The 24,611-nt window shown below is 43.7% G+C and overlaps 1 protein-coding gene across 1 annotated transcript in view; it reads left to right on the top strand.

Moving 5' to 3' along the window:
* LOC134467766 (ATP-dependent RNA helicase DHX8-like) overlaps positions 1–24,611 on the top strand; it is a 31,126-nt gene that overhangs the window by 849 nt on the left and 5,666 nt on the right. The window contains exons 2-23 of the mRNA XM_063221668.1: positions 232–317; positions 414–486; positions 623–714; positions 947–1,050; positions 1,345–1,644; positions 2,572–2,716; positions 3,712–3,909; positions 5,010–5,097; positions 5,444–5,541; positions 6,465–6,612; positions 9,995–10,179; positions 11,715–11,815; positions 11,923–12,016; positions 12,351–12,536; positions 12,918–13,128; positions 15,866–16,047; positions 16,350–16,490; positions 16,598–16,753; positions 18,689–18,826; positions 22,211–22,339; positions 23,081–23,277; positions 23,651–23,830. Coding sequence (XP_063077738.1) covers positions 232–317; positions 414–486; positions 623–714; positions 947–1,050; positions 1,345–1,644; positions 2,572–2,716; positions 3,712–3,909; positions 5,010–5,097; positions 5,444–5,541; positions 6,465–6,612; positions 9,995–10,179; positions 11,715–11,815; positions 11,923–12,016; positions 12,351–12,536; positions 12,918–13,128; positions 15,866–16,047; positions 16,350–16,490; positions 16,598–16,753; positions 18,689–18,826; positions 22,211–22,339; positions 23,081–23,277; positions 23,651–23,830 — 3,232 coding nt within the window. The remainder of the gene's footprint in view (positions 1–231; positions 318–413; positions 487–622; positions 715–946; positions 1,051–1,344; positions 1,645–2,571; positions 2,717–3,711; positions 3,910–5,009; positions 5,098–5,443; positions 5,542–6,464; positions 6,613–9,994; positions 10,180–11,714; positions 11,816–11,922; positions 12,017–12,350; positions 12,537–12,917; positions 13,129–15,865; positions 16,048–16,349; positions 16,491–16,597; positions 16,754–18,688; positions 18,827–22,210; positions 22,340–23,080; positions 23,278–23,650; positions 23,831–24,611) is intronic.

Genomic DNA, 24,611 nt, shown 5'->3' on the forward strand with positions numbered 1-24,611 from the left:
TTATTAATACACTGATATGCTGATGATGTCAGAAGAAGATAGCCCAGAAGAACTACATGACATGTGTAGAAGAACCACTTAACTTGTCGCGAGTCCCGAGTCGAGTCGGCTGTCAGTGATGGGAGAGTGGGAAGAGTTCAGCATCTTGACTGCTCACACATTTACGTTCACGCTTACTTCCAACACATTTGGAATACTGATATTAACCAAATTGTTATTTTCGCATTTCAGCTGAGTTTGTCATCAATTTGGCTGAAAAGCATCCCACATTCGATCCCTTCAAAGCGTCATTGCTTAAAAATGGAGCCGACTTTACAGTAAGTCAACATGAGAATGAGCATTAAAACCCCAAAATTAACACACTGTTATGGATGACATGGTGTCACATAAAAACATTAACGACTGTCCTGCAGGATTCGCTCATCACCAATTTGCTGCGACTCATTCAGACCATGCATCCTGCAAATCTTCCATCCACAAGCAAAGGTGCGTATGACCAGAGACTTTATGACTGTTGTGCCATCACCTCTGTATAACTATAAACTCAAACATTCAGGCATGAGTCTCAAAGCGCTTACTGTCCCATGGGTTCCATGCTCTTGTTGTCACTATGTTCCCTCAGCCTCCACAAGCTCCGCAAAGCCAAAGACGGAGGGTGACAAGCGCAGGGAGATGTTCCCTGGTCTCTGCCAACCAAACAACCCATCTGCAAGGGTAACAATGCACACTCCTCTGCTACCACACATCCTTTGCAATGATTGCTAAAATGACTGTTCATACTGTAGAGTACAATATATAAAATGACTGTAAAAGCACAAGGTCTAGCTTGAAACCCTTTGAAAGTCACATGGCACATGCATCAGAAAAATGTAAATGCCTCCGCTTGTGCAACAATCAATCAATCAATCAATCAATCAATGACTTGTTGTTCATTGTGTGTTTGTAGACCATGCTTGAGGCGGACATTGATGCCAAGATCGCTGCTGATGCCATGAAGGAGCTGGAGATGTTTATGCCCAGCGTTCAAGAAACCAAGAAAGAGGAAGTCAAGTAAGGAAACATGAATGTTTTGATGACCCTTTTCACTTTTACTTACAATGCACTGTTCTACATACTTACCACAAAGCAAAATCCTAAGTGTGTCTTAAATCTGTGGTACAACTGTAAGTACGTAATGTGACTCTTACTTAAGTGCAATTAAATGTGACTTAACTTCTATGTACAAAGTAAGTAAGAGTGACATGGGATCAAATTAATTATAAGTGGTTGTTTTATTTTAACTTGGCCCACCTTCTCTAAGCATTATAGCACATACTGTACTTACAACATTTGTCCACATTCAAGGGCCGAAAACGAAAGCAGCAGCAGCAAGAAGAGAAGCCGAAGTCGGAGCAGGGAGCGTGACCGTGACCGGCGGGGGCGCTCTCGATCCCGTTCCCGTTCCCGCTCCAGGTCTCGTTCGCCGAGACGGGAGCGCAGGAGGGCGCGGCGTTCCCGCTGGGACGTGGACAGCGACGACTGGCGGGAGCGTGAACGGCAGGTGGAGCGTCCTCCCCCCGAGGAGCCCGTGGTGGGGGACATCTACAACGGCAAGATCAGCAGCATCATGCAGTTTGGCTGCTTTGTGCAGCTGGAAGGGCTGAGGTGGGTTACCTCAAAAGGTTGACCCTGTCTGCCTGTCTGTCTGTCTGTCTGTCTGTCTGTCTGTCTGTCTGTCTGTCTGTCTGTCTGTCTGTCTGTCTGTCTGTCTGTCTGTCTGTCTGTCTGTCTGTCCGTCCCTCCGTCCACCCACCTACAGTGTTTTGGATTGCCTGTTGGGGGCGCCAAACCCACATCCCATCACATGCATTCAGCTTTGGCCAGATGGCAGGTTGCTGTCTTTGACTGCTCTTATTCACTTTTGCCCCAATGAAGGCCCTGTAGATGGCTGGCGTTTGCAGTGTTACAAACGACTACCTCAAGTTCAAACACGAATTGGCATTAATATTAGAGCAGTCTTATATTAGAAGCGCCTTGACAGCCTGTACGTTTTTTTGGGCTGGTGAGTGTTTGGAGACTGGAGGGTTGTTTTGGTGTTACATTACGTTACGCTTAAGCTTAGCTGATGCTGTAATCCAAAACAACATACAGTTATTTGGTACAGGGTATCTGTTGGTCCCTGGGGCAATGCAGAAGGGCACTTCAGTCGTGGATGATGCGGGTTTCAGACACCCAACCTTCCAAGAGCAACTCCCTAAACAGTGAAATGTGTGTACCTGTTGTAGGGTAGTGCACAGGATTTCATATTACAGTGCTTAGTGTAAACATCCTGCAAACATAACAAAATAAGCATATTTAAAAATGTAGGAAGTCATTTATTATTTATAGATACCTACATTTTTGTGAGATTACTTCATTCAGGCGATGGTGTGTTGATTTCCGTGTGTTTATCATGGAAATGTAGATAAAAAATAGGCATTTACTTCCTGACTGTTCCTAACTGTGTGTGTGAGCGGGTGTGTGTGTGTGCGTGTGTGTGTTTTATATTGATAACAATCTTCCATATGTTGTCCACTTCTTTGCTCTCCTCAGGAAACGCTGGGAGGGGTTGGTGCACGTCTCCGAGCTGCGGAAAGAAGGAAGAATTGCCAACGTGGCGGACGTGGTCACCAAAGGTCAAAAGGTCAAGGTCAAAGTGTTGTCCTTCACCGGCTCCAAAACCAGCCTCAGCATGAAGGTGAGTGATTGTGGAAGTTACTGTATATTAGGCCACAGCTTAGATCTTCAAGGTTTTGTCATTGAGTATGTTTGTGCCCTGGTCACAGTGTTGGAAGGACTTTTTTTCCAAGGTATTTCACTCTGTCATGATTTTGATTCATTGTGGACCAAGAGACATGTTGACCTGTTTTTCTTTTCCCTTTCTCAGTGTACTGTGATGCACAATCCATACATTTACAGCCCTACTTAAAGCAGTTACTGTATATTTTCTTGATTGTGATGATAATCTGACCTCTGATCTCACCTGTTCCGTCGGATGTGGACGCAGAAAGAGGAGTGGCCCTTTTCATAAACGGAACAGAACTCTCCTTTGCAAAAAATTAAAGAGCCTTTATTATATTAGCTCATTAGACATTTAACTAAAAGACCCCAACCAACCTCTCTCTCATCTCAACCAAACTTTGTTCTCCAGGAGTCCAGGAAGTGCTCCTAAACAAATATTTTGTGAGCTCTTTTGATAACTTCAAATAGTTTTGCTCCCATAATCTCATTTTATGATCTGTAATCTAAGAATGTGTACCAAGAAATGGGAGAAGCCCCTTTCGCGAGTCCAACCACTTCTCTTGATTCTATTAAGTAGTTTCTCAGAAACTCAGAACCACTGTTTCATATGTAACCGTCATTTCATTTCATGGCCTGTTTTTCATGATCTCTGTTCTCATTTACAGGATGTGGACCAAGCAACAGGAATAGCCTTTTGATTACATGAGCTAGTTTTGTTCTCTTCATTTCCTTATCTGTTTGCTTGTCTGTAGGATGGGGACCAAGAAACTGATGGTTGACCTGTTTGATCTGACTACAAAATTGGCCTGATTTTTATATATTTATTTATCTGCAAGCCGCAAAACATTTCCCAGGGCTAGTTCACGCAGTTTAATTTCTTTCTTAATTGTGATGATCCTCTGACATTGTGTGACCTTCTCTTAATTTCATGGTCTGTCTTCTCGTCCCTAGGACGTGGACCAAGAGACGGGCGAGGACCTGAACCCCAACCGGCGTAAGAACCTGCTGGGCGAGGGCACGGAGGACGCGGCCAGGAACCCCGACCGGCCCATGGACCTGAACCACCAGGCGCCCGAGCTGGAGGAGGACACTACCGAGAAGAAGAAGATGACCAAGGTCACCGACCTGGAGAAGTGGGAGATAAAACAGGTACAATTTAAACAACACAAATTAACCTTTAGCTAGTGCGAGAGTGTAATATCAAGGATTTAGGGTAACATGAGAATAACCAAGTTTTACATACCTGGAGAAGTGGGAGATCAAACAAGTACAAACAACACAAACTAAAATTTTAGCTAGTTCAACAGTGTGTAACGTTAAGGATTTAGGGTAACATCATGATAACCAAGTGAAGTGGGAGATCAAACAAACAAAAAATTACAAACAACATGCACACTCTTTTTTTTCGGTCGTGCACTAGCTTTTGTTCTGAAATTGCCATTTTCAGTCAGAAAGGAAACAGCGACTGTACTAGTCATTTTCCATAAAGAAAAGATACTTGAGGGTAGCATGATGATGGCCAAGATCACAGACCTGCTGAAGTGGGAGATCAAACAAGTCCTCTCAACAACGTGCACTTTTTTTTCCAATTGTAAATAGCTTTCGTTCTGAAATAAGGCAGAATGGCTGGATCATACTCAAATCCATCATTTTATGTCAAGGAAAAAGACCTAAGGGTAGCATGAGAATGTGCAAGATCAGAGACCTGGAGAAGTGGGAGATCAGACAATTATGCACCTTCAACAACGCAACGTCTTTTTGTCGACCACACGTTAGCTTTTGTTCTGAAATTGCCATTTTTGGTCAGAAATGATACAGAGTGTCTGTATCTTACTTAGCCCGTCAATGTATGTTAAGGGAAGAGACTTGAGGGTAGCATGAAAATGACCATGGTTACAGACCTGGACGAGTGGTAGATCAAACAAGGATGAACAACACACTGTGTTTCTTGTAGTTAGTGAGGTAAGTCTGCGACTTTAAAGATATGAGTTTGCCACTGAAATTCTAGTGGACTTGTTCAAAAGTAAAGTCTTGTCCACTAGGGGGCAGGATTAGCTAACTCCAGTAGAGCCTCCATCCTTCCTCCCTTCAGATGTGTCCGTGTTTGCCCTAAATGCCCAATTGTGAAATCGGCCTACCAGCTCCTGAAATATTTGAGTGTTTTAGATCCCGTAGTAGTTTAAGGTCAATTTCCCATTATACTTAACACTTTTATTGAGATTAAATTCTGTGACTTGTTTTTCTTCCAGATGATTGCTGCTAACGTGCTATCTAAAGAGGACTACCCCGAGTTTGATGAGGAGACTGGCATTCTACCAAGAATCGATGATGAAGAAGGTAGGTGGTAGCGGTAGCAATTGGGCCTGTTACGCATTGTTGCTCTCTGAAATTGTGCCTTTCAATTCATTTTATAGTTTCAAACTCAAGCAGGTAATTGGAGTGCTCACCTTTTTTCCTTGGTGCTCATCAGTGTAGGGGCTCTCAAATGTGGTCCAGGTAGACAGATGCTGAGGCACTCAAGGTTGCAATTTATTGTAGCCAAATAAAAAAGTAAAAGAATTGCAACCTTGAATGCCTCAGCATCTGTTTACCTGGATCATTTTTATAGTTTATTTGATAATATTTGTCCTTTGCTTACATGAATCGTCTCTTGTTTACATGTGTTCTATTTGCGGTATCCCAGATGAGAATTTGGATGTGGAGCTGGTGGAAGAGGAACCTCCTTTCCTGAGAGGACGCACCAAGCAAACCATGAACCTGAGCCCCGTCAAGATAGTCAAGGTCTGAAAACAGCACGCGTGCACACACACACACACACATACACACACACACACACACACACACACACACTTAATGGTGCTTTCATTTGGATCAAAGCTCAATGTCAATGACTTTTCACTACGCACACACGCATGAACGCACACACGCACGAGCACACACACACACAAGCACACACAAGCACACACGTACGTGCACACACACTCAAGTAATTATCTAGCCACAGATTCATTCAAACCTGAAAACTACCCGTTCCATCTTAGATATTGCGTGTGATTGCCCGAGAAGAGGAAGCATTTGCACTATTAACTCAGATGAAGTCCATAGATTTCAATTGGTCTCTTGAGGGGAATTGGGTCTGCACCATTTATCCCAATTACTGAGTTAGTGGATTGCTCAGCAAGTCGAACATGAGGACTTGACCTGATTTTCATTTTTTCTTTCTTTCTGTGATTGTCGACTTCCTGTCCTCCCTAATTTCTCTTTCTCCTCCTTTTCCTCTTCATTTCTTTCCTTCTACTCTGCTTCGTTCTCCTCCCCTTCCTGCCCTCCACAATTTCTTTTTCTTCTCCTCTTCCTCTTCATTCCTCTCCTCTTCCTCTTTCTCCGCCTCTTCCTCTTCTCCTCATGTCTCTTTCTCATCTTCATGCCTTCTCCTCCTCCTCCTGCCCTCCTCAATATCTCTCCTCTTCTTCCTCCTCTCCTTCTTACTTTTTCTCTTCATTTTCATGTCCGCCTCGATTCCGCTTTCTCCTCCTCTTCGCCCTCCTTTCACTCCTCCTCTGTCCTCTTCCCGTCCTCCTCAATTTCTCTTTCTCTTCCTTTTCATCATCTCCTCCTCCTCCTCCTCCTGGTCCTCTTCATACTCTAACTCATCATGTTTTCTCTCCTTTTCCTCTCTCCTCCTCCTTCTCCTCCTTCTCCAGAATCCAGACGGTTCCATGTCCCAGGCTGCCATGATGCAGGGTGCGTTATCCAAGGAGCGCAGGGAGGTCAAGCAGGCCCAGAGAGAGGCCGAGATGGACTGCATCCCCACAGGTCTCAACAAGCATTGGGTGGACCCCCTCCCCGACAGTAAGTACTCCATCTTCCCATCTTGCCAACCCATCTCTCCTCAACCACTGTCTTCAGCATGGACTGCCCATAGCTGCTGAAATGGCAATAAATGTAAACAATCAAACAATCAGCATAGACTGTGACCAAATTATACAGCCTTCCATCCAACCCTACCTGTCCCTTCCTTCCCCAACCATTCATCACCAAGCTCTCCATTCCAACTTAATTTCCTGATACAACCACCAACGCCTTCAGCCTTCCACCCCACCGTCGATTCCCTAACGAACCTTTTCACTCCCCTACTCATCCTTTACATTTACGCACCGCCCAAAAAACTACCACAACCACCACCAAACTGCACCCCTCACCTAACACTAGCTTAGCTATTCCTTCTACCGCCGCCAACACCGCCACCCCCATAAAACACACACACCTCAACTGCCTCAGTCTCTCATCTCCCTTCAAACAACCACCTCCAACCTCTTCTTCAGCGTCACCCCCTCCCCCACCCCACCTGCCCCCACTTCAATCCCACATTGACGCCCCCGCTTCAGTCCTCCATCCGTCCCATCCCTTTTCAACCTCTGCACCCCCCCCCTCCAAGACCTCTCCTTCCCACCCATCTTATCCTAATACCCCCCCCCCCTCCAAGACCTCTCCTTGCCACCCATCTTCTCCTAATACCCCCCTCCTCCCCAGAACCTCTCCTTCCCACCCATCTTCTCCTAATACCCCCCCCTCCAAGACCTCTCCTTTCCACCCATCTTCTCCTAATACCCCCCCCCCCCTCCCCAGAACCTCTCCTTCCCACCCATCTTCTCCTAATACCCCCCAGCCCCCCAAGACCTCTCCTTGCCACCCATCTTCTCCTAATACCCCCCACCTACCCCACCCCACCCCACTCCTCCACTCCCACTAGATAGCGGATCAATACAGGGCCGCATCGTCCTGCCACGTCAGCACACAACGGCCCTGCCCTGCCTTGCCATTTTGAGGAGGCCCTAAATGAAAGGGGACATAACGATATAACTGTTAATTGTATTGTTACCACAGATACAACAACCCACAGCCCTCTCCAGTTAAGTAGTAGTGATAGATGAATAACAATCAATAGCGCAAATGGAAAACTCCCTCGCTCGCTCACTCACTCACTCCCTCACTCACTCTACAAAGGATTCACTTCTCAGGCTCCCAGACGCTCAAATTGAACAAGGCCATTTACTGTGTGCGTGCGTGTCCGTGTGTGTGTGTGGTGGGAGGGATGACATTAAGCAAAAACATCGTTGTCAGTAGAGTTGAGGCTCATAAAGAATATTGCTCAGTGTTTACAGAGAAGCCCCTCAATCTTCATTTAGGGTGTGTATGTGTGTGTGTGTGCGTGCGTGTGTGCGTGCGTGTGTGCGTGCGTGTGTGCGTGCGTGTGTGCGTGTGCGTGTGTGTGTGCGTGTGTGTGTGTGCTGGTGCTGCTGAGTCAGGATTCAGCTCCTGCTAGACACGAAGGGCCTCCATCCATCCGCACAAGACCGTGTAAAAGACACTCTTCCTCCCCCTCCCCCTCATCCCACTCCTTGTCCCGTCCCGGGTCTCCTCATTAACCCTCAGTCAGCCTTTGCTAGAGAGTAGAACTGCACGATTACGGCCGAAATATTCAAATAAGGAATTCGAAGAGTTAAGGCGTTGTTGTGTTGCCAAATAAAGGCGAGAGTAGGATTACAAGCGTGCTTGATCAACTAAAAACCGAAACAATACAATTATTTGATTATTTTGATCCGTATTGTAATCAACAAGGTTAGTCATTGTATTTAGTGAAAGTATTTGGATTTCTGTTTTGTATTGTACTACTTTTAAACAAAGAATATGAACTGTTTTCAGTGCAGCATGATATTTGGAAACAATACAGTACATGCCATGCCAGAAATCTCTCTCTCTCTCTCTCTCTCTCTCTCTCTCTCTCTCTCTCTCTCTCTCTCTCTCTCTCTCTCTCTCTCTCTCTCTCTCTCTCTCTCTCTCTCTCTCTCTCTCTCTCTCTCTCCATATCTCTATCACTCCATATCTCCATCACATCGTCACACATGCTTCCCCTCTGGCCTCAAGGGCACTGATGACCATCTCATTTCCTTCAGCCCTGGCACACACACACACACACACACACACACACACACACACACACACACATACACACACACGTCCCCTGTTTGCCCTGAGGTGCCAGTGCCACTGTCCCTCGTACAGTATGGCTGTATGAGTCAGCATCCGGTCGGCTAAGCAACAGCAGTAGGCACTGTGGCATGATAGGCCAGCTGGTGGTAGCTGTGGTAGTGTGGGTGGGGGTGGCGGTGGTGGGGAAGGAGTTTATCATAATTGGCCATCTTGAAATGCGCATACATCCTCTTTTCCCACCCTCCCTCACCACCACCCTATTCCACAACCCCACACTTTTCTCTCTCCCTCTCTTCCTCTAAGACGAGATTTACTGCTAAAGCGTCTTTGAGTACCAAGAAGCGCAGTAGAAAACATAGACGTATTATTATTATTATATTATTATTATTATTATTATTATTATTATTATTATTATTATAGATAATAATGACAACCATAAATTGTATTTTTGGCCTTATTTTGCCTGATGACTTTTTTGAGAATCAAGACGTTTTTTTTTTTTTTACTTAGTCGCAGCAGGTCAATTGTGTATGTCACATCATGTACTGTACATGGTAGCGAGAAGCAATTTGGCCTCACGACTAGCTCCCAATCAGCAAGAAAATAAAAACTTTTTGAAATCCTGGTCGGCCCTCGTCAGTGAATCGCACTGTTGAAGCAGTGCTACGAGCTGATTTGACACTGCCTCTCACAGTGTGCCTCATGTGGCAGAAAAAGTTTGGGAACCGGCTCTGCCGTGGCCAACCGGTAGGGCACTCACCTGTCATGCGGCTGACCCGGGTTCGATTCCCGGCCTAGGTCCCTTGCTGACCCCTCCCCGTCTCTCTCCCAATTCGCTTCCTGTCCACCTCTCTCACTGTCCTGTCAAATAAAGTCGAAAAAGACCATAAAAAACTTTTTTTTTTTAAAGAAAAAGTTTGTGAACCACCTTGGGGTGGGAAGTTTGTCTGCGGTATCCCTACACTTTTTTTCCTTAGCTAAAGTGCCCTTGAGTAAAAACGCCTAACTCCACTTTACTCCAAGGACTGTAACCAATACCCTGTGCTTAAGTGACTACGTCGCTTTGGATAAAAGTGTCAGCTAAGTGGAAATTGGAAAAGAATGCATGTAGTGTAAGCTCTTACAAGGCTTACATTTTTCTCTCCCCACCCTCTATCTCTTACTATGTCTCCTCTCTCTACCCCACCCTTTCTGCCCACCTCTGCCCACCTCTGCCCACCCTCTCTTTACCCGCTCCTAGTGGAGGGCAGGCAGATCGCCCAGAACATGCGTGGCATCGGCATCATGCCTGACATCGATGTGCCGGAGTGGAAGCGCTACGCCCTGGGTGGCAACACGGTGTCGTACGGCAAGAAGACCCAGCTGTCCATCATCGAGCAGAGGGAGAGCCTGCCCATCTACAAGCTGAAGGAGCAGCTGCTTCAGGTAAAAGACATGTATTAAGATGCAGGTACAAACATCTAAAGGAAAAAAAGAAAGAATAGGGCAGCCGTGGCCTTGTGGTTAAGGACATGGATCAGAGGGTTGCAGGTTCGAATCCCACCCTTCCACTCCCTACTTCACTCCATGACTGAACTGCCCTTGAGCAACGATAGAAGACATAGCGAAGTGTAATGTGAAATTTAAAAATTGTATTAGTATTGGTATCGGAATCTGAGTCTGACTTTTGCTTGTTCCAATCCTACTGTATCATCCATTGCTGAAGTGACCTTGAGCAAGGCACCACGTCAATACCTAGTAAGACCCACAATAACTAAGTTGATTGTGGGGTGTAAATAACAGCCTCTATAACGTTACGACTCAATATCGATTTCTTAAGGCGGCAATTAGATTATTTTCTATACTTAAGAATGCCCCCCAATACGATATGATGGGATTCGATTTTTTTCCAATTATTTTCCCACTTCTATTATGTACGAAGCTAGGGCATAAGGCCAGCGATTCAATTATTTTCGACTTAAGAATGGCCCACGATACGATTCGATATGATTGGCGGCTGAAGGATCGATGCATCGATACATATCCATCATTATTACACCTGTAATTGTCATCAAAGTGCAATTATGTACAATAAGGTGGTCTTTTTCTCCAAGGTGTGTTTATAAATATTTATATGAAATATTGATTTGGTTGTAAAGAAATGAAAGATGCTGAAGACACCCATTTTTCTAACTTATTGGTTTTAGTGTCCGGAGCACTAGAGTGAATGATTTACACGTCCATTAGAAGTCATGACTTAACGTTACAAATGCTATGCTATAGTGTGCATACATAGTGTTTGGGGGTGGCAGTTTACATACACACGCATTATGGAGATTTGCCGCCGATACATTTTTTCCGTCTCCCTCTGTCCCCTTTGCTGTGATCAGCCTAGCGCCGTTTTTCCAAACAGTCTGGCTTTATGACAGATCCTCATTTACAAAAGTGTGTCGTGGCAAAAAAAGGTTATAGTTTTTTATTTCATAATATTGATTATGATCAGCAAGTGAAATCTCATTGTGCTTACTTCACTTCACTTGACAGCCAGACTGCTGCCAGCTTACATGAACAAATTTCAGGCCAAAGTGGCTGACTCACTAGTCTTAGTGGACTCCTTTTTCAAATTGTGAAAACTTTGTGATTGATAATAGGAAGTTTGATGTGTGATATCATTGCCTCGTCAATCGTCATCCACTGCCATGGGCATGGGTGCCGCTAAGGGGGAAAGGTGTTACAAATTCTATGCATTGACAGCACTCACAGGGGCCTTTAAGAGGGCCCAAAATTCGAATCTTTCATGGGGCCCAACATTTCTGGCGGCGTCCCTGACCATGGAGGTATTATTAAAGCTGAGTTAAAACTTGTTATGCGTAAACTAGTGGCCCAAACTCATTAAAATAAACTATTTTTACCAAAATATGCATGGGGCATTCAGGTCGATGCCACCTGGAATAACCCTTTCCACCTCTACCTCTCCACAGGCTATCCATGACAACCAGATCTTGATTGTGATTGGTGAGACGGGCTCTGGGAAGACCACTCAGATCACCCAGTACCTGGCGGAGGCCGGCTACACCACCAGGTCCGTCACCTGTTGTCTTTTTGTCCTTCTACCTTCCCTGTACAATATTTTGGTCAGCTGTATTGTTTATAAAGTGCTGTATTAATAGAGCGTGTTTACTTGACCAGGGGCAAGATTGGCTGCACCCAGCCCAGGAGAGTGGCTGCCATGTCCGTGGCCAAGAGAGTGTCGGAGGAGTACGGTTGCTGTCTGGGGCAGGAGGTACATATTTTAATTTACCTCCGCCATGGAGTTTCTACGTATGTCTGTCTATCCGTCTGTCTATATTGTTAATATTATTAATATTTTGGGCTTTCTAAACCTTTAGTCAGACAATTGGACAGGAAACGAAAGGGAGGGATGGAGGATCTGAAAATGACCTAGCTCCTGAATCAAACCTGGGTTCCTGGTATAACAATCAGTGCCTTAGCCATTTGAACCACTGCTGAGGCCTTGTTTACAAGTTTTGAAAGGTTTGTTTATGAAATGATGTGAAATGCATCATACAAATAACTTTGCTTACCCCCCCATTTGTCCCTACCCCTCCTGCTCACAGGTGGGCTACACCATCCGTTTCGAGGACTGCACGAGCACGGAGACGGTCATCAAGTACATGACGGACGGTATGTTGCTGCGAGAGTTCCTGATCGACCCCTCGCTCTCGCAGTACTCCGTCATGATGCTGGACGAGGCCCACGAGAGGAACATCTACATCGACATTCTCTTCGGACTACTCAAAAACGTACGTTTGAAAAAGCAAAGGAATAAAAGTTGTTTGCCACAGAGTGGGCTTTTTAGGCTATTGATTCTCTTCCTTGGTCATGGCATTTTACTTGGTAAAGCCAGGCATACATTGTGCGATTTTTGGCCCATGTACAAGAAGGCACAAATTGCCAGGGCATCGCAATTTTCTCCTAACTGCATCCTGGCCGCCACATCAGGTGTGCATTTCCCTTACGAGTTTTTGTCATCTGCAGTTCCAGAAAACAGGTCTGGCGTTTTGTACAGTGTGAGCTCTGCTCGCATCCAACCCTCGGGTCGTTGGTGTTTTGTTAGAGCTGGTAGACAACTGATGCATATCATACTCACCTACTTATCTTTGAACCTACTTCTCTGCACACAGACTGTACAGTCTCGTAAAGAGTTGAAGCTGATTGTCACCTCTGCAACGCTGGACGCTGTGAAGTTCTCTCAGTATTTCTTCGAGGCTCCCATCTTCACCATCCCGGGTCGTACCTACCCTGTGGAGGTCCTCTACACCAAAGAACCTGAGACTGACTACCTGGACGCTAGTCTCATCACCTGTATGCAGATCCACCTGACGGAACCTCCAGGTGAGGCCCCTTACCTCCTGAAGCTGATGGAAGCAGCCGTTGTGTTATGCAACTGAGTATTGTCTTAGGCATGGGATTGATAGTCACACCGTAGAACTGACCTGAAGAAGGGCTTAACGGCCAACAATTGAGCACTGAAAGTGCAAGTGGAATCTACTACTTTGAACCATTGGTTGCACCCAATGCACCAATTCCATTGGAGGTGGTTTGAAGGGAAAGGGTTGGGAAAGGGTTGGAAATGACAGAATGATTCAGACTTTCTCTGGTTAATGTTGTCAATACGGTATGTGCAATGCATATTGGTGCGCTGCACTACAGCTCTCTATTTCCATGTCTCAAATGGTGCACTTATGCGCTTCGGGCCCTATGTTTCAGTGCAAAGTCAGTGCGGCAGGCATAAGCACTGAAACATAGTGCTCATTCTACAGCCGGTCTTCCTGGCAACATCCTAGACAGCGGAAGTCATAGTTCCATTACCAGAGCCCAAAGCATCTTTCTTGTTCCTCGTCCGTCCCTCTTCCAGGTGGCATCCTAGACAGCGCCTGGAAGTCACATAATCCCATGGTCCAATTTCTGGAGTCTAAGGGCTTCCACACATTGGCTCCGACAAAGTGCTGAGCACTGCACCGCAAAAGTTCGATTCCATTGTTTTCAATAGAATGCCGCACACCGGCGTCGATGTCCACGGACATTCGCCGATGTCGGATAGCAATTACAGATGTTGCTGTATTAGAAATCCGTTCGGTGGAACGTCACTAATAAGTGCGTTATTTAAAAGTATATCACATCAATGAGCATAAAACGTTTAGCGAAATATTTACGTCCTCTTACTCTCTGGTTTAGTATCACGCAGAAGGCGAGATGCAGCAGCAGTCAAACTTGTGTGTTCTAGCTTGCGTCGCACTACTGTTGCTAGGTAGCGGTGCATTTGTTGTCAGGTAACAGACATAAAAAGTAGATCGTAGATGTTTAGATCGCTACTTTATAGGGTTGTGCCGATAGACGATGTCATCGTCCATCGGCGATGGACAGCTGGCATCACGATGGACAGCCAACATCGTGATGCCAAGGAATTTGTATTTTTGAAGCCGCTGCTATTGCCATCATTACGGTGCTTGGCATTGCAATAAACTGAAACATTACCGTAAAATCCTTAGTAGCAGCGGACTGCGCAGGTAGCAGGACTGAACACAAGCCTCAAGCAGAGTGAATTTTATAGCTACGAAAAAAACCGCAATGGAATAAAAAAAACTTGTGAACTAAGCCCTACTATTGTTTGCTGCATATGAGTTCAAGTAAGTGTCTGATTGCCTACAGTTATTTATGTGACCCAAGTTTCTACAACGGAGAGTCGTGAGGCATTGGTTCTCCCTCCGGAGTAGTTCTAGCTTAAAGTGAAAGCAACAAATCGTTCAGCAATTGCGACAGTTTACCATTTCATGTTTAACGGAAATTCGACTCAAAATGTTTAATCTCTCCGCGATGGAGGTGTCTTGTGAAGTAGCCACACAAGATTGTAGGCTACACTTCTGATTAGCCCACTGCCAAGAGGGAGCGCAAGCGATTCCATGTCTGCCCGCGTCTTTGTGGCTTCACCGCAATTGTTTCCATTGATTAATTAAAAAGTCTCGCCGTGTGCTTAAGAAACATTCGCGTCGGGTAATTTGCTAACTCGGGCTAAAATCCATTGCAAAACCTCGAGAAGGCACGCGTGGGTTCTCATCTCTTCCATTTGACAAACATTCTGGGCTTCCCTGCATGGCTAAAGTTAGGCCTATGTGCCGGTATGCAAAAAACGCCGTGACACCTTGAAATAGAACTACGCCGTTAAATAACACACTCTAGTAGCAGCCTGCAGTAGGCTGCATCGCGAAATTTACTGAAAATAAGTTTCCACGCGGTGGAGTTTGGAAGAGCGGGCTTGAAGCAGCTGATGGTGACAGAGACAAGAAGTGCAATGGGGAGGGGTCGGTCGGGGAGAGTCGCTCTCACAGACAGCAGAGGAGCGACAATCTCTGTTGCAGACAGTAGCGCAGCTGGAGGAGGTTTAAACTTTTTTTTGGTAAGAATTTAAAAACTGTTTATATATTTGACTTAGGCCTACTCTTAAAGCAAATTTGCTTAAAATAATAGCTTAGCGAAAGCCAAAAAAACGAAACATATGATAATTAAAAAAAAAAATGTAATAAAAAAAAAAATATTACCCCCCCCCCCCCCCCCCCCCCCCCCCCCGACGACGATATCGTCCATCGCATCGTCTCACTGTAAACATCGTCAGCTGCCAATTAGGGGGACATCGCCCAAGCCTACTACTTTAGGATTCCTAGCTCAAGATAAGATAGGATTTCCAAAGATAAGATAAGAATCCTAAATGAAGTTAGGATTTGTTTCTGTAATACCAAACTGGAAAAAATCTTATCTCAAGTCAAAAGTTAAGATAGGATGACTGAAGATAGGAAGTTTTCTGTAATACGCCCCCAGTTCTATTTTGTCGGCGCCGCCCATTGACTGTCAATGCTATGTTCGTGTGAAATTTGGTTTGGGGATCCGAATTCTGTCGGCAGCAAAAGTGCGCAGCGGTGCTGTCGGAGCCAATGTGCGGCCGGCCTAAAGCATCGTTTTTGTTCCTCATCCCTCTTCCAGGTGACATCCTGGACAGAACCTGGAAGTCACAGAATCCCATAGTCCAATTTCTGGAGCCTAAAGCATCTTTTTTTGTTCCTCGTCCCTCTTCCAGGTGACATCCTGGTGTTCCTGACTGGTCAGGAGGAGATTGACACGGCCTGTGAGATTCTCTACGAGCGCATGAAGTCTCTCGGCCCTGATGTCCCTGAGCTCATCATCCTCCCAGTCTACTCGGCCCTGCCCAGCGAAATGCAGTCCAGGATTTTTGACCCAGCACCTGCTGGAAGTAGAAAGGTATGGTGGTGCTTGTACATCAAAGGAAAATGCGTACTTCGTGCTTCTAGCGACAATCCGATGCAACCAGTGTAGGACCAGGAATCAAAGGGAAGCAGATCTTGTGCCACAAGGATGTCTTTTTTCAGTTATATCTTATTCATTTCCAGTGCTTAAGGATAAGGTTTTGGCAAAGTGTCTTCATCAGAGTCCTTATGGCTCTGTTGAAGACACTTTGTCGAAACTTTAGTCTTGCGTCTTGTTTTTATATTGTGTCCCTGTTCTCTTTCTCAGAGCATGCTTTCCCCATTGTGTAAGTGTAGGTCATCATCGCCACCAACATTGCAGAGACATCACTGACCATCGATGGCATCTATTACGTGGTGGACCCTGGCTTTGTGAAGCAGAATGTCTACAACTCCAAATCCGGAATCGATCAGCTGGTCGTCACACCCATCTCACAGGTACACACTATTTCCTGTCCTTCCTGATTTTAAAGTATCAATATTTTCTATACTTGAAAAATAAAAACTATTCCTCTTTTTTTCCCTTCACCTTTGCTTCCCACCAGGCCCAGGCCAAGCAACGTGCGGGTCGAGCCGGCAGAACCGGGCCGGGGAAATGCTACCGGCTGTACACAGAGAGAGCCTACAGAGACGAGATGCTCACCACCAACGTACCTGAGATCCAGAGGACCAACTTGGCCAGCACTATGCTGTCGCTTAAGGTACTCGACACTCTTGGAGAGTTTTGTTTGTTGCATAATTTGAAATGAGGTAATGCAGGAAAAAACGAAAGGTGTTGTGTCGCGCACTATAGCTGGATACAAAACACAGAAAAGCCACTCACTCACTCACTCACTCACTCACTCACTCACTCACTCACTCACTCACTCACTCACTCACTCACTCACTCACTCACTCACTCACTCACTCACTCACTCACTCACTCACTCACTCACTCACTCACTCACTCACTCACTCACTCACTCACTCACTCACACACACACACACACACACACACACACACACACACACACACACACACACACACACACACGTTCAGTTCTGGAATGTTGTTTAAGGCATAGAGAGGGTTCAAATTTCGATTCTGTCAGACCCAGAGTATTGCAAACTGTTTAAATTCGACCAAATACTCAACAGAGGTTTGCTGTGATATTAGACATCAGGAAGTCAAAGTTTTTCTTTTTTTTAGTACTGCCATTTAGATATAGAAAGGGATAATGTTGTTATTCTTTGAAGACTTCAGTACTTGAAGACTAGCAAACTCTTAGCAAACATTTTAATCGGATACCAAAACAGGTTGTGTTCTCTTGCTAGAATCCCCACTTTGTAAGTAGACCCAGCTTGTTTTTGGAACAGAATTATTCTATTTCCTGTTTTTTTACAAGATGCATATTCTCTATTCAGAATAATAGCTAAACTCATGTCAGATGTGCCACGTTTGCACAACACTGCAATTAGAGATCTCCATCTGCGTGTCGGGAGGGGAACATCTTGTGTGTTCATCGCTCTGCGTTTTTGTCTTTCTCATTCAATAATGGGGCCGAAGACAGTTTTAAATGTGTGCATGTCTGAATCCTCCACCACGACGGCACAGATGCAGGCACTTTACACCAAAGCTGCTATTTAGAATTGAGCCTTAATTGCTGTGCATTTTTGTGTCACTTGCCATCCGCACTTTACCCAAATATTTCCGTCGCACATTCCCATTGTGAAACAGCGCAGTGAAGTTTTGAGTATTCTCATTTTAAGTCCTCCAACAGATTACCAGGACCACTGCAAAAACTAGCTTTATAGAGAAGAGATGCTGTTGTAAATTCACCCCTCTTGGTCTTCTTAACGTGTGATTTAAGACTTCAGCTTTGAAGGATCTGCTGGTTGATGTGTAGTGTGGGAGGACTTGAGAGGATATCCACCTCAGTAAAGAATTGGCATTGGCCCTTTGTAATCTACCTTCTCCGTTTTGGAAAGCTACAAGTCACACATTAATTCCAAACTGAATTTAGACACACCACCACGTTTGTCTTTAGACTAAATGGCACTTTTCATATTTACAAGCTATACACGCACATTACAATTGGAATACCAACATGTTCTTCACTGGGCTACACGACAACTTGAACGTTTTCTTCTGTGCAATTTGTGCGTAGCTACAGCACTTTGCCTTATATTGGCTAGTCTCTGTATGTAAAGGTTTGGCATTTCCATGGTACTTTAATGACTAGCCACACTTAATAAAAGGCTTTTAAGCTTATTTACTTTGTGCCTGGGACCTGCTGTTTTTTGTTTATTTGTCTTGCATTCTCATTAGGGCTGTAACAATATTGTACCAAAAGGAGAAATTGTGATGCTCCGAGTCACGATACTGTATCGTGATGCAAAAAGGGAGTATTATGATATGCCCTATCAAAGTTCTGTGACCCTTCAGTCCAGAATGATTTGATGTGATATTGAGTTGAAGCTTGGAAGCACATTGTTTTTTTCTTACTTTTGTAATGGTTTGTAGCCTCTTGTAACTTATTCTACCTATAAATGATCATGAAAAAAATATACATTTAAAAAATCATGGGGTGTATCAAACCGAATCATGAGTTGAGTGTATTGTTACAGCTCTAATTCTCACCTTCTCTCTTCTTTAGGCCATGGGCATCAATGACCTGCTGTCATTTGACTTCATGGATGCTCCACCTATGGAGACATTGGTGACAGCCATGGAGCAACTCTACACTCTGGGGGCCCTGGATGACGAGGGACTACTCACTCGCCTCGGTCGCAGGGTGAGATGAAATGAATGTTGTGGTGTAATATAAAGTAACACATCATTTTAAGGGGCCTTTAAGTGTACTTACTCACTCATTAGGTACAGTGTAATAACTGGTGTAATAACAATTTTACAATTTTAGAGCTCAGCGCAAGTGATGTTTCAAGAGTTTCACATGGAACACTGTCACATCAACAGACATTTATTTCATAGATGTTATTTATTTTACAATTTATGCATGCAACACAGTATTGCCATTTTATGCCATTTAATATTGCACATATTAAATGGCATTCAGTTCAATATTTGTCCTTTTCTGACAAGAATTCAGTGATTATTTAATTAAATAATTATAATATGAATAATAAATTACAGCAGTTACTGCGTTTCAAACTGTACAAGCACTGTAGGTTGTAGGTCAGCACTATGATGTCACATAGTGCTGAATGGACAGAAGAACAATAGTTGGAATTGTCTTGTGTATTACTGTGCAAGTGGGATATGTGGTTTGGAATAGAGTCACTTCCTCTAACAACTGCTTTGGAGGTTTTAGTAGCTCAGCACAAATTTGGCATCTCTCACTCACTCCGTCTGTTGGAAAGTGAGAGAAAGGGGGAAGAAAAATGGGAACGTGTCCAGTGTCGTTTTTAATGAAATTTTGCTGGCTAGGTCATTATGTGGGATATAGACGGCATTTACCAAACGTCAAATAAATCAGTATTACAGTTTTTTCTTATCGCTAAAGCTCAATTTTCACAACTTTGGCTGCTTTTGCAAAACTCTACACACAACTGCAAGAACTTCACACCTATCTAGCAAAGCACTGTAGATGTGTTGCAAAATCAAACTGAGGTTGAAAAACGCTATACACTTTTGTAAAATGTGCATTTTTGCGTCAAATCATTCACACAAACTATCTTATAATAAACACACACAAACTGCAACTACACACATGCAGTATAAATGATACACACATTTAGCTTGTGTTGTTCTTTGCACAATGCAAATCAATTGTAGATCACACTTTTGTCATGAATACTTGTGATATAAAAACACAAGGGATGAGACTTCAATCATGGATGTTTATTAACATTCCACAGAGCAAACTAAAAATATGTTTTTGACATGTAATTCAAATATACACGAAAACAATGTAAGTCTAACAAAGGAAATTACTGAACATCCATATGCCTTGCTGGATCCGACAATAACATTTCCTTATGCTATGTCTTCAAGTGCAAGACAGCGGAGAAAGAATCACCTTGTATCCAGTCCTCACATGCCGTCTGGTCAATATCAGTATGGACTCCTACAGTAAATCCAAAACGAATTGTTGATTACCTGCACATATCAACATAGTTGTTTTACTGTATTTACATTCCCCAAAGCAAACTAAAAAGATGTTTTTGACATGTACCGTAATTCAAATACACAAGAAAACACAATGTAAGTCTAACAAAGGAAATTACTGAACATATGCCTTGCTGGATCTGACAATAACATTTCATTGATATCACATGCTATGTCTTCAAGTGGAAGACAGCGGAGAAAGAATCACCTTGTATCCAGTCCTGACATGCCATCTGGTCAATATCATTAGGACTCCTACAGTATATTCAAAACTTGATTACCTGCACATATCAACATAGTTGTTTTATATGTTCTGAACCTTGTAGACCTGCTTCATGTGAATCTTTCAACTAGCCGTGATATTGCAGAGATGCTCACATTATTTATATTTGCAAAGGTTCTGCCATGTTTTACTGTATTAGGCCTATTCTATATTGTCTTTCATATACACTGTCTCTGTACATATTTGCTATACTGCGCTGTTGAGTATGAAATGACTCTACATACCGGTTCTCAGCGTGAAATGTTCTGCTTATGCTCTCTACAGTGTAGTAGCTCAGATTGGGTTGAACCCTTTCACCTGCTTTCCAGAAGCTAAATGCCATGTTTGATGACATGGTCAACGAATGTGTCATCTGTGATTATGTGCCTTTGTCTCCTTTCTCCCTTTCCTCACCCTCCTCTGATCCTCAATCTTCTGGTGTTTCTTTCTCCTTCCATTATTTTCTACACAGAAAGCTTACCTGTGACTTATTTATACATGCCGGTTGCCAGGTGAAGAGATTATCTAAAGGTGTTTCCCCCTGTCACATATTGTCTAAGAATTGGTATTGTAGTGTACAACATATCCACGAATGTGTATATTTTTTCTAGGAGTGTGTTCATAATTTGCAAATTGTGTGCAAAGCAGTGGGTTGTGTTTACAGTTATGCAAAGTGTGTTTTATAAAATTACAAACTGAGTGCTAATCAGTTTTTGTGCTATTAGTTTGGCTGATTTGGTTATAGGTTTGTGCATCTGTGTGAGGAGTTAAGCAAAAGCAGTCAAAGGTTACAAAAAATGTGCTTTAGCGAACAGAAAAAACTGTAAGATGTTGCTACAACAAGTTACAACAAGTGTTTCTTTTTTTTTCTTCAGTAGAAGTAGTCAAATCATCCAACACCCAGGGTTGTTCTTGATTTGCTTTCAGGAAAGGTGTCGTCTTTTAGAATCCATTCAAATGGCGTCAAACTGCAACCTCAGTTGTACTGGCACCCTTTAGTTAGGTATGGGTGTACAGTGGAATTAACAGAGAATGAAGGAAAAAGGTTACAAAATTAGTAGCAGTCACAGTACAGACTACCACAAAAGTAATGCCTGTGTCCGAGTAGACTTTTATCTCTCATAATTCACTGCATAGGCTGCGCGTTGCCCTGTTTTGTTTCCTACATAGAGTGCGTTTTAATATGCGACCTTGCCTCCTCCACTTGCCTCCTCCACTTGCTTCTCGTCATGATGACATCACTGACAACAGCATTATATTTCAATATCTTGCAAAAGCTCAATTGTAAAGTCTTTTTCTCATTTGCAATTGGGATGGTGAATGAAAAACAGTCCCTCAAAAGTTGTTGTGGCGAGGCTGACAGCTGGGAAACTATCGTTTTCTCCACGGAGGAGGGGCCAGGAGGCGGGACGAGGAGACAAGCACAAGTGGAGGAGGCAAGGTCACATATTGGGATGCACCCATAGTCCACCATTTCGGGTACTGCCGAAGACTTTTCACTACCCAATATCGTCACCACTTCCTAGAAATGGCGTCTTTCAGAATTGATCTTTTCTCCTGAAACAGAATGTCTGCTTACTTCATTGAATTCTTATTCATTTCTCTTCAGTAAAATATGGGTCATACATTAAACAAAACGTTTTTCTTTCACTTCCACTTTCCACTTTCATTTGTTACACTGTAACAAGGCCATAAATCCACAGTGTCCAGATTTTATTCACGTTCCAATGTATGTGTCTTTCACTAATTTAACTTGGTTCTGTGTGTCTGTTTGTCTGCACTTCTCAGATGGCTGAGTTTCCCCTGGCCCCCATGTTGTGTAAGATGCTGATCATGTCAGTGCACTTGGGCTGCAGTGAGGAGATGCTGACCATCGTATCCATGCTGTCTGTCCAGAACGTCTTCTACAGGCCAAAGGTAAACAGGAAACACGGCTTTAGCATGCGTGCGTCCGTGCGTGCGTATGGGAGAGGGACTGACTGGCTGAATGACTGAATGTGACTGAGTGAGAGTTTATTTTACAGGATTTTACAGAATTGGTGTCTTTGGATCATCACAAATTTCTCACAGTCATAGTCTTGTGTTACGGAGGGTGCACGTCTCCTGTAAGTGTCTGTTTTTAACCACTGTGTCGCGGCACGCTAGTCTGCCATGACGGTTCATAGGGTGTGCTGTGGGAAGTTATTCAATTTCACCTTTCTGGTCTTAAAACGCTTGTAAATACGTTTTTTTTTTTCTTTGTTTGACTCCTTTTCAAGAGACATATTAAGAATGAGTGTATACTGTTAACATTGGCTATACACTTTCATTTTAAGTTATTATTTTCAATTGGTGGTGTGCCTTGAGGGGTTTTTTTTGTCTTTGAATTTTTTTTTACCGTGGCTTAGAAAAGGCTGAAGTGAACTGACAAGTTCTTAGAACTGTAAAGAAGAACTCACTCCACGTCACGATTCTCGCCTGAGAAAACAAGTCCTGCTTGCCTGAGGGTGATCTATAATTCACCATGATGATCTATTAACAGTTTTAAATGACACCGTTAATCACTTTCTGCTCATTTGCCTGTCATATTAACCTCTTTGTCTCATGTGTGCATTTTCAAAAGACCACTCAATATTATTCTAAGTATTTTTTTTCTGTATTTTTTAATTTCCTGTGAAGGATAAGCAACTGCAGGCTGATCAGAGGAAGGCCAAGTTCCACCAGTCAGAAGGAGATCATCTTACCTTGCTGGCGGTCTACAACTCTTGGAAGAACAACAAATTCTCCAACCCCTGGTGCTTTGAGAACTTCATCCAGGCCCGGTCCCTGCGCAGAGCCCAGGATATCCGCAAACAGATGTTGGGCATCATGGACCGGTGAGGGACTATCTTCAAGGGATTATTGTCCTCAAAGATAGATGGATAGATGGATGACAGAAGTTTACAGAGTTTGAAAACGGCACCAATTGCGCCACTTTATTGTTTGGTCAAAGTCAACAACCCAAAACCAAACCAAACCAGTCACATTTCCTTTAAAGTTTTTTTGGTTCTTTGTGTGTGCTGGCAAGATTGAAAGGACAAGATGATACACTTGAAGTTCTGCTGCTTAATCATTGCCATGCTTATTATGGTAATACAAAAATGAGAATATTGATTTTTTTTTAATGCCTTTTGTTTTATGCAAATGGTGCACATTGGTCACATTTAGCAAAGAGAATTGCGCAGTAATCTTGCTCTCATTCTCCCCCAGGCACAAGCTGGACATGGTGTCCTGCGGGAAGGCCACGGTGCGTGTCCAGAAGGCCATCTGCAGTGGTTTCTTCCGTAACGCGGCCAAGAAGGATCCTCAAGAGGGCTACAGGACGCTCATCGACCAGCAAGTGGTCTTCCTGCACCCTGCCAGCTCGCTCTTCAACAGGCAGCCAGAGTGGTGAGTACTCTATAACTGAAGAGCTTTGTTGCAAAATGATGTACAGTGAGGAGAATAAGTATTTGATCCCTTGCTGATTTTGTTGGTTTGCCCACTAATAAAGACATGATCATTCTATAATGTTAATGATAAAATGTATTATAATTTGGAGAGACAGAATATCAAATACAAAATCTAGAAAATAACTTTGAAGAATATATTTTAATTGATTTGTATTCCATTGAGGAAAATAAGTATTTGACCCCTCTAGTCAAAAAAGACAAAATACTTGGTGGCAAAGCCCTTGTTTTCACATACAGAGGTCAGATGTTTCTTTCAGTTAATGACAATGTTTGTGGGTATATTGGAAAGGATTTTTGTCCACTTTTCTTTGCAGATCATCTCTAAATCACTTAAGTTGTATGACTGTAGCTTGCCAAATGGGAACTTCTGTTCCCTTCACAGGATTATTATAGGGTTAATGTTTGGAAACTGTCTAGGCCACTTCATGACCTTAATGTGCTTCTGCTTGAGCTACTCCTTCATTGCTTGGGCTGTATGTTATGGATTATTATCATTTTGGGAGGCCAATCCATGACCCACCTTCAGTCTAGTGGTGGTGGGAAAGAGGTTGGCATGCAGCATTGTACGTTTACATGTCTCCCTCCATCCATTTCTTGACGATGTGAAGTTGTCGTGTGTCTTGGCCAGACAAACAACCTCAAAACATAATGTTACCACTTTCATTTATGATGTTGGAGAAGGTGTTGTTCTTGGAATCATAGGCAGCATTTCTCTTCCT

Source organism: Engraulis encrasicolus, chromosome 17, assembly GCF_034702125.1.
Source record: "Engraulis encrasicolus isolate BLACKSEA-1 chromosome 17, IST_EnEncr_1.0, whole genome shotgun sequence".
NCBI classification, from domain to species: domain Eukaryota; kingdom Metazoa; phylum Chordata; class Actinopteri; order Clupeiformes; family Engraulidae; genus Engraulis; species Engraulis encrasicolus.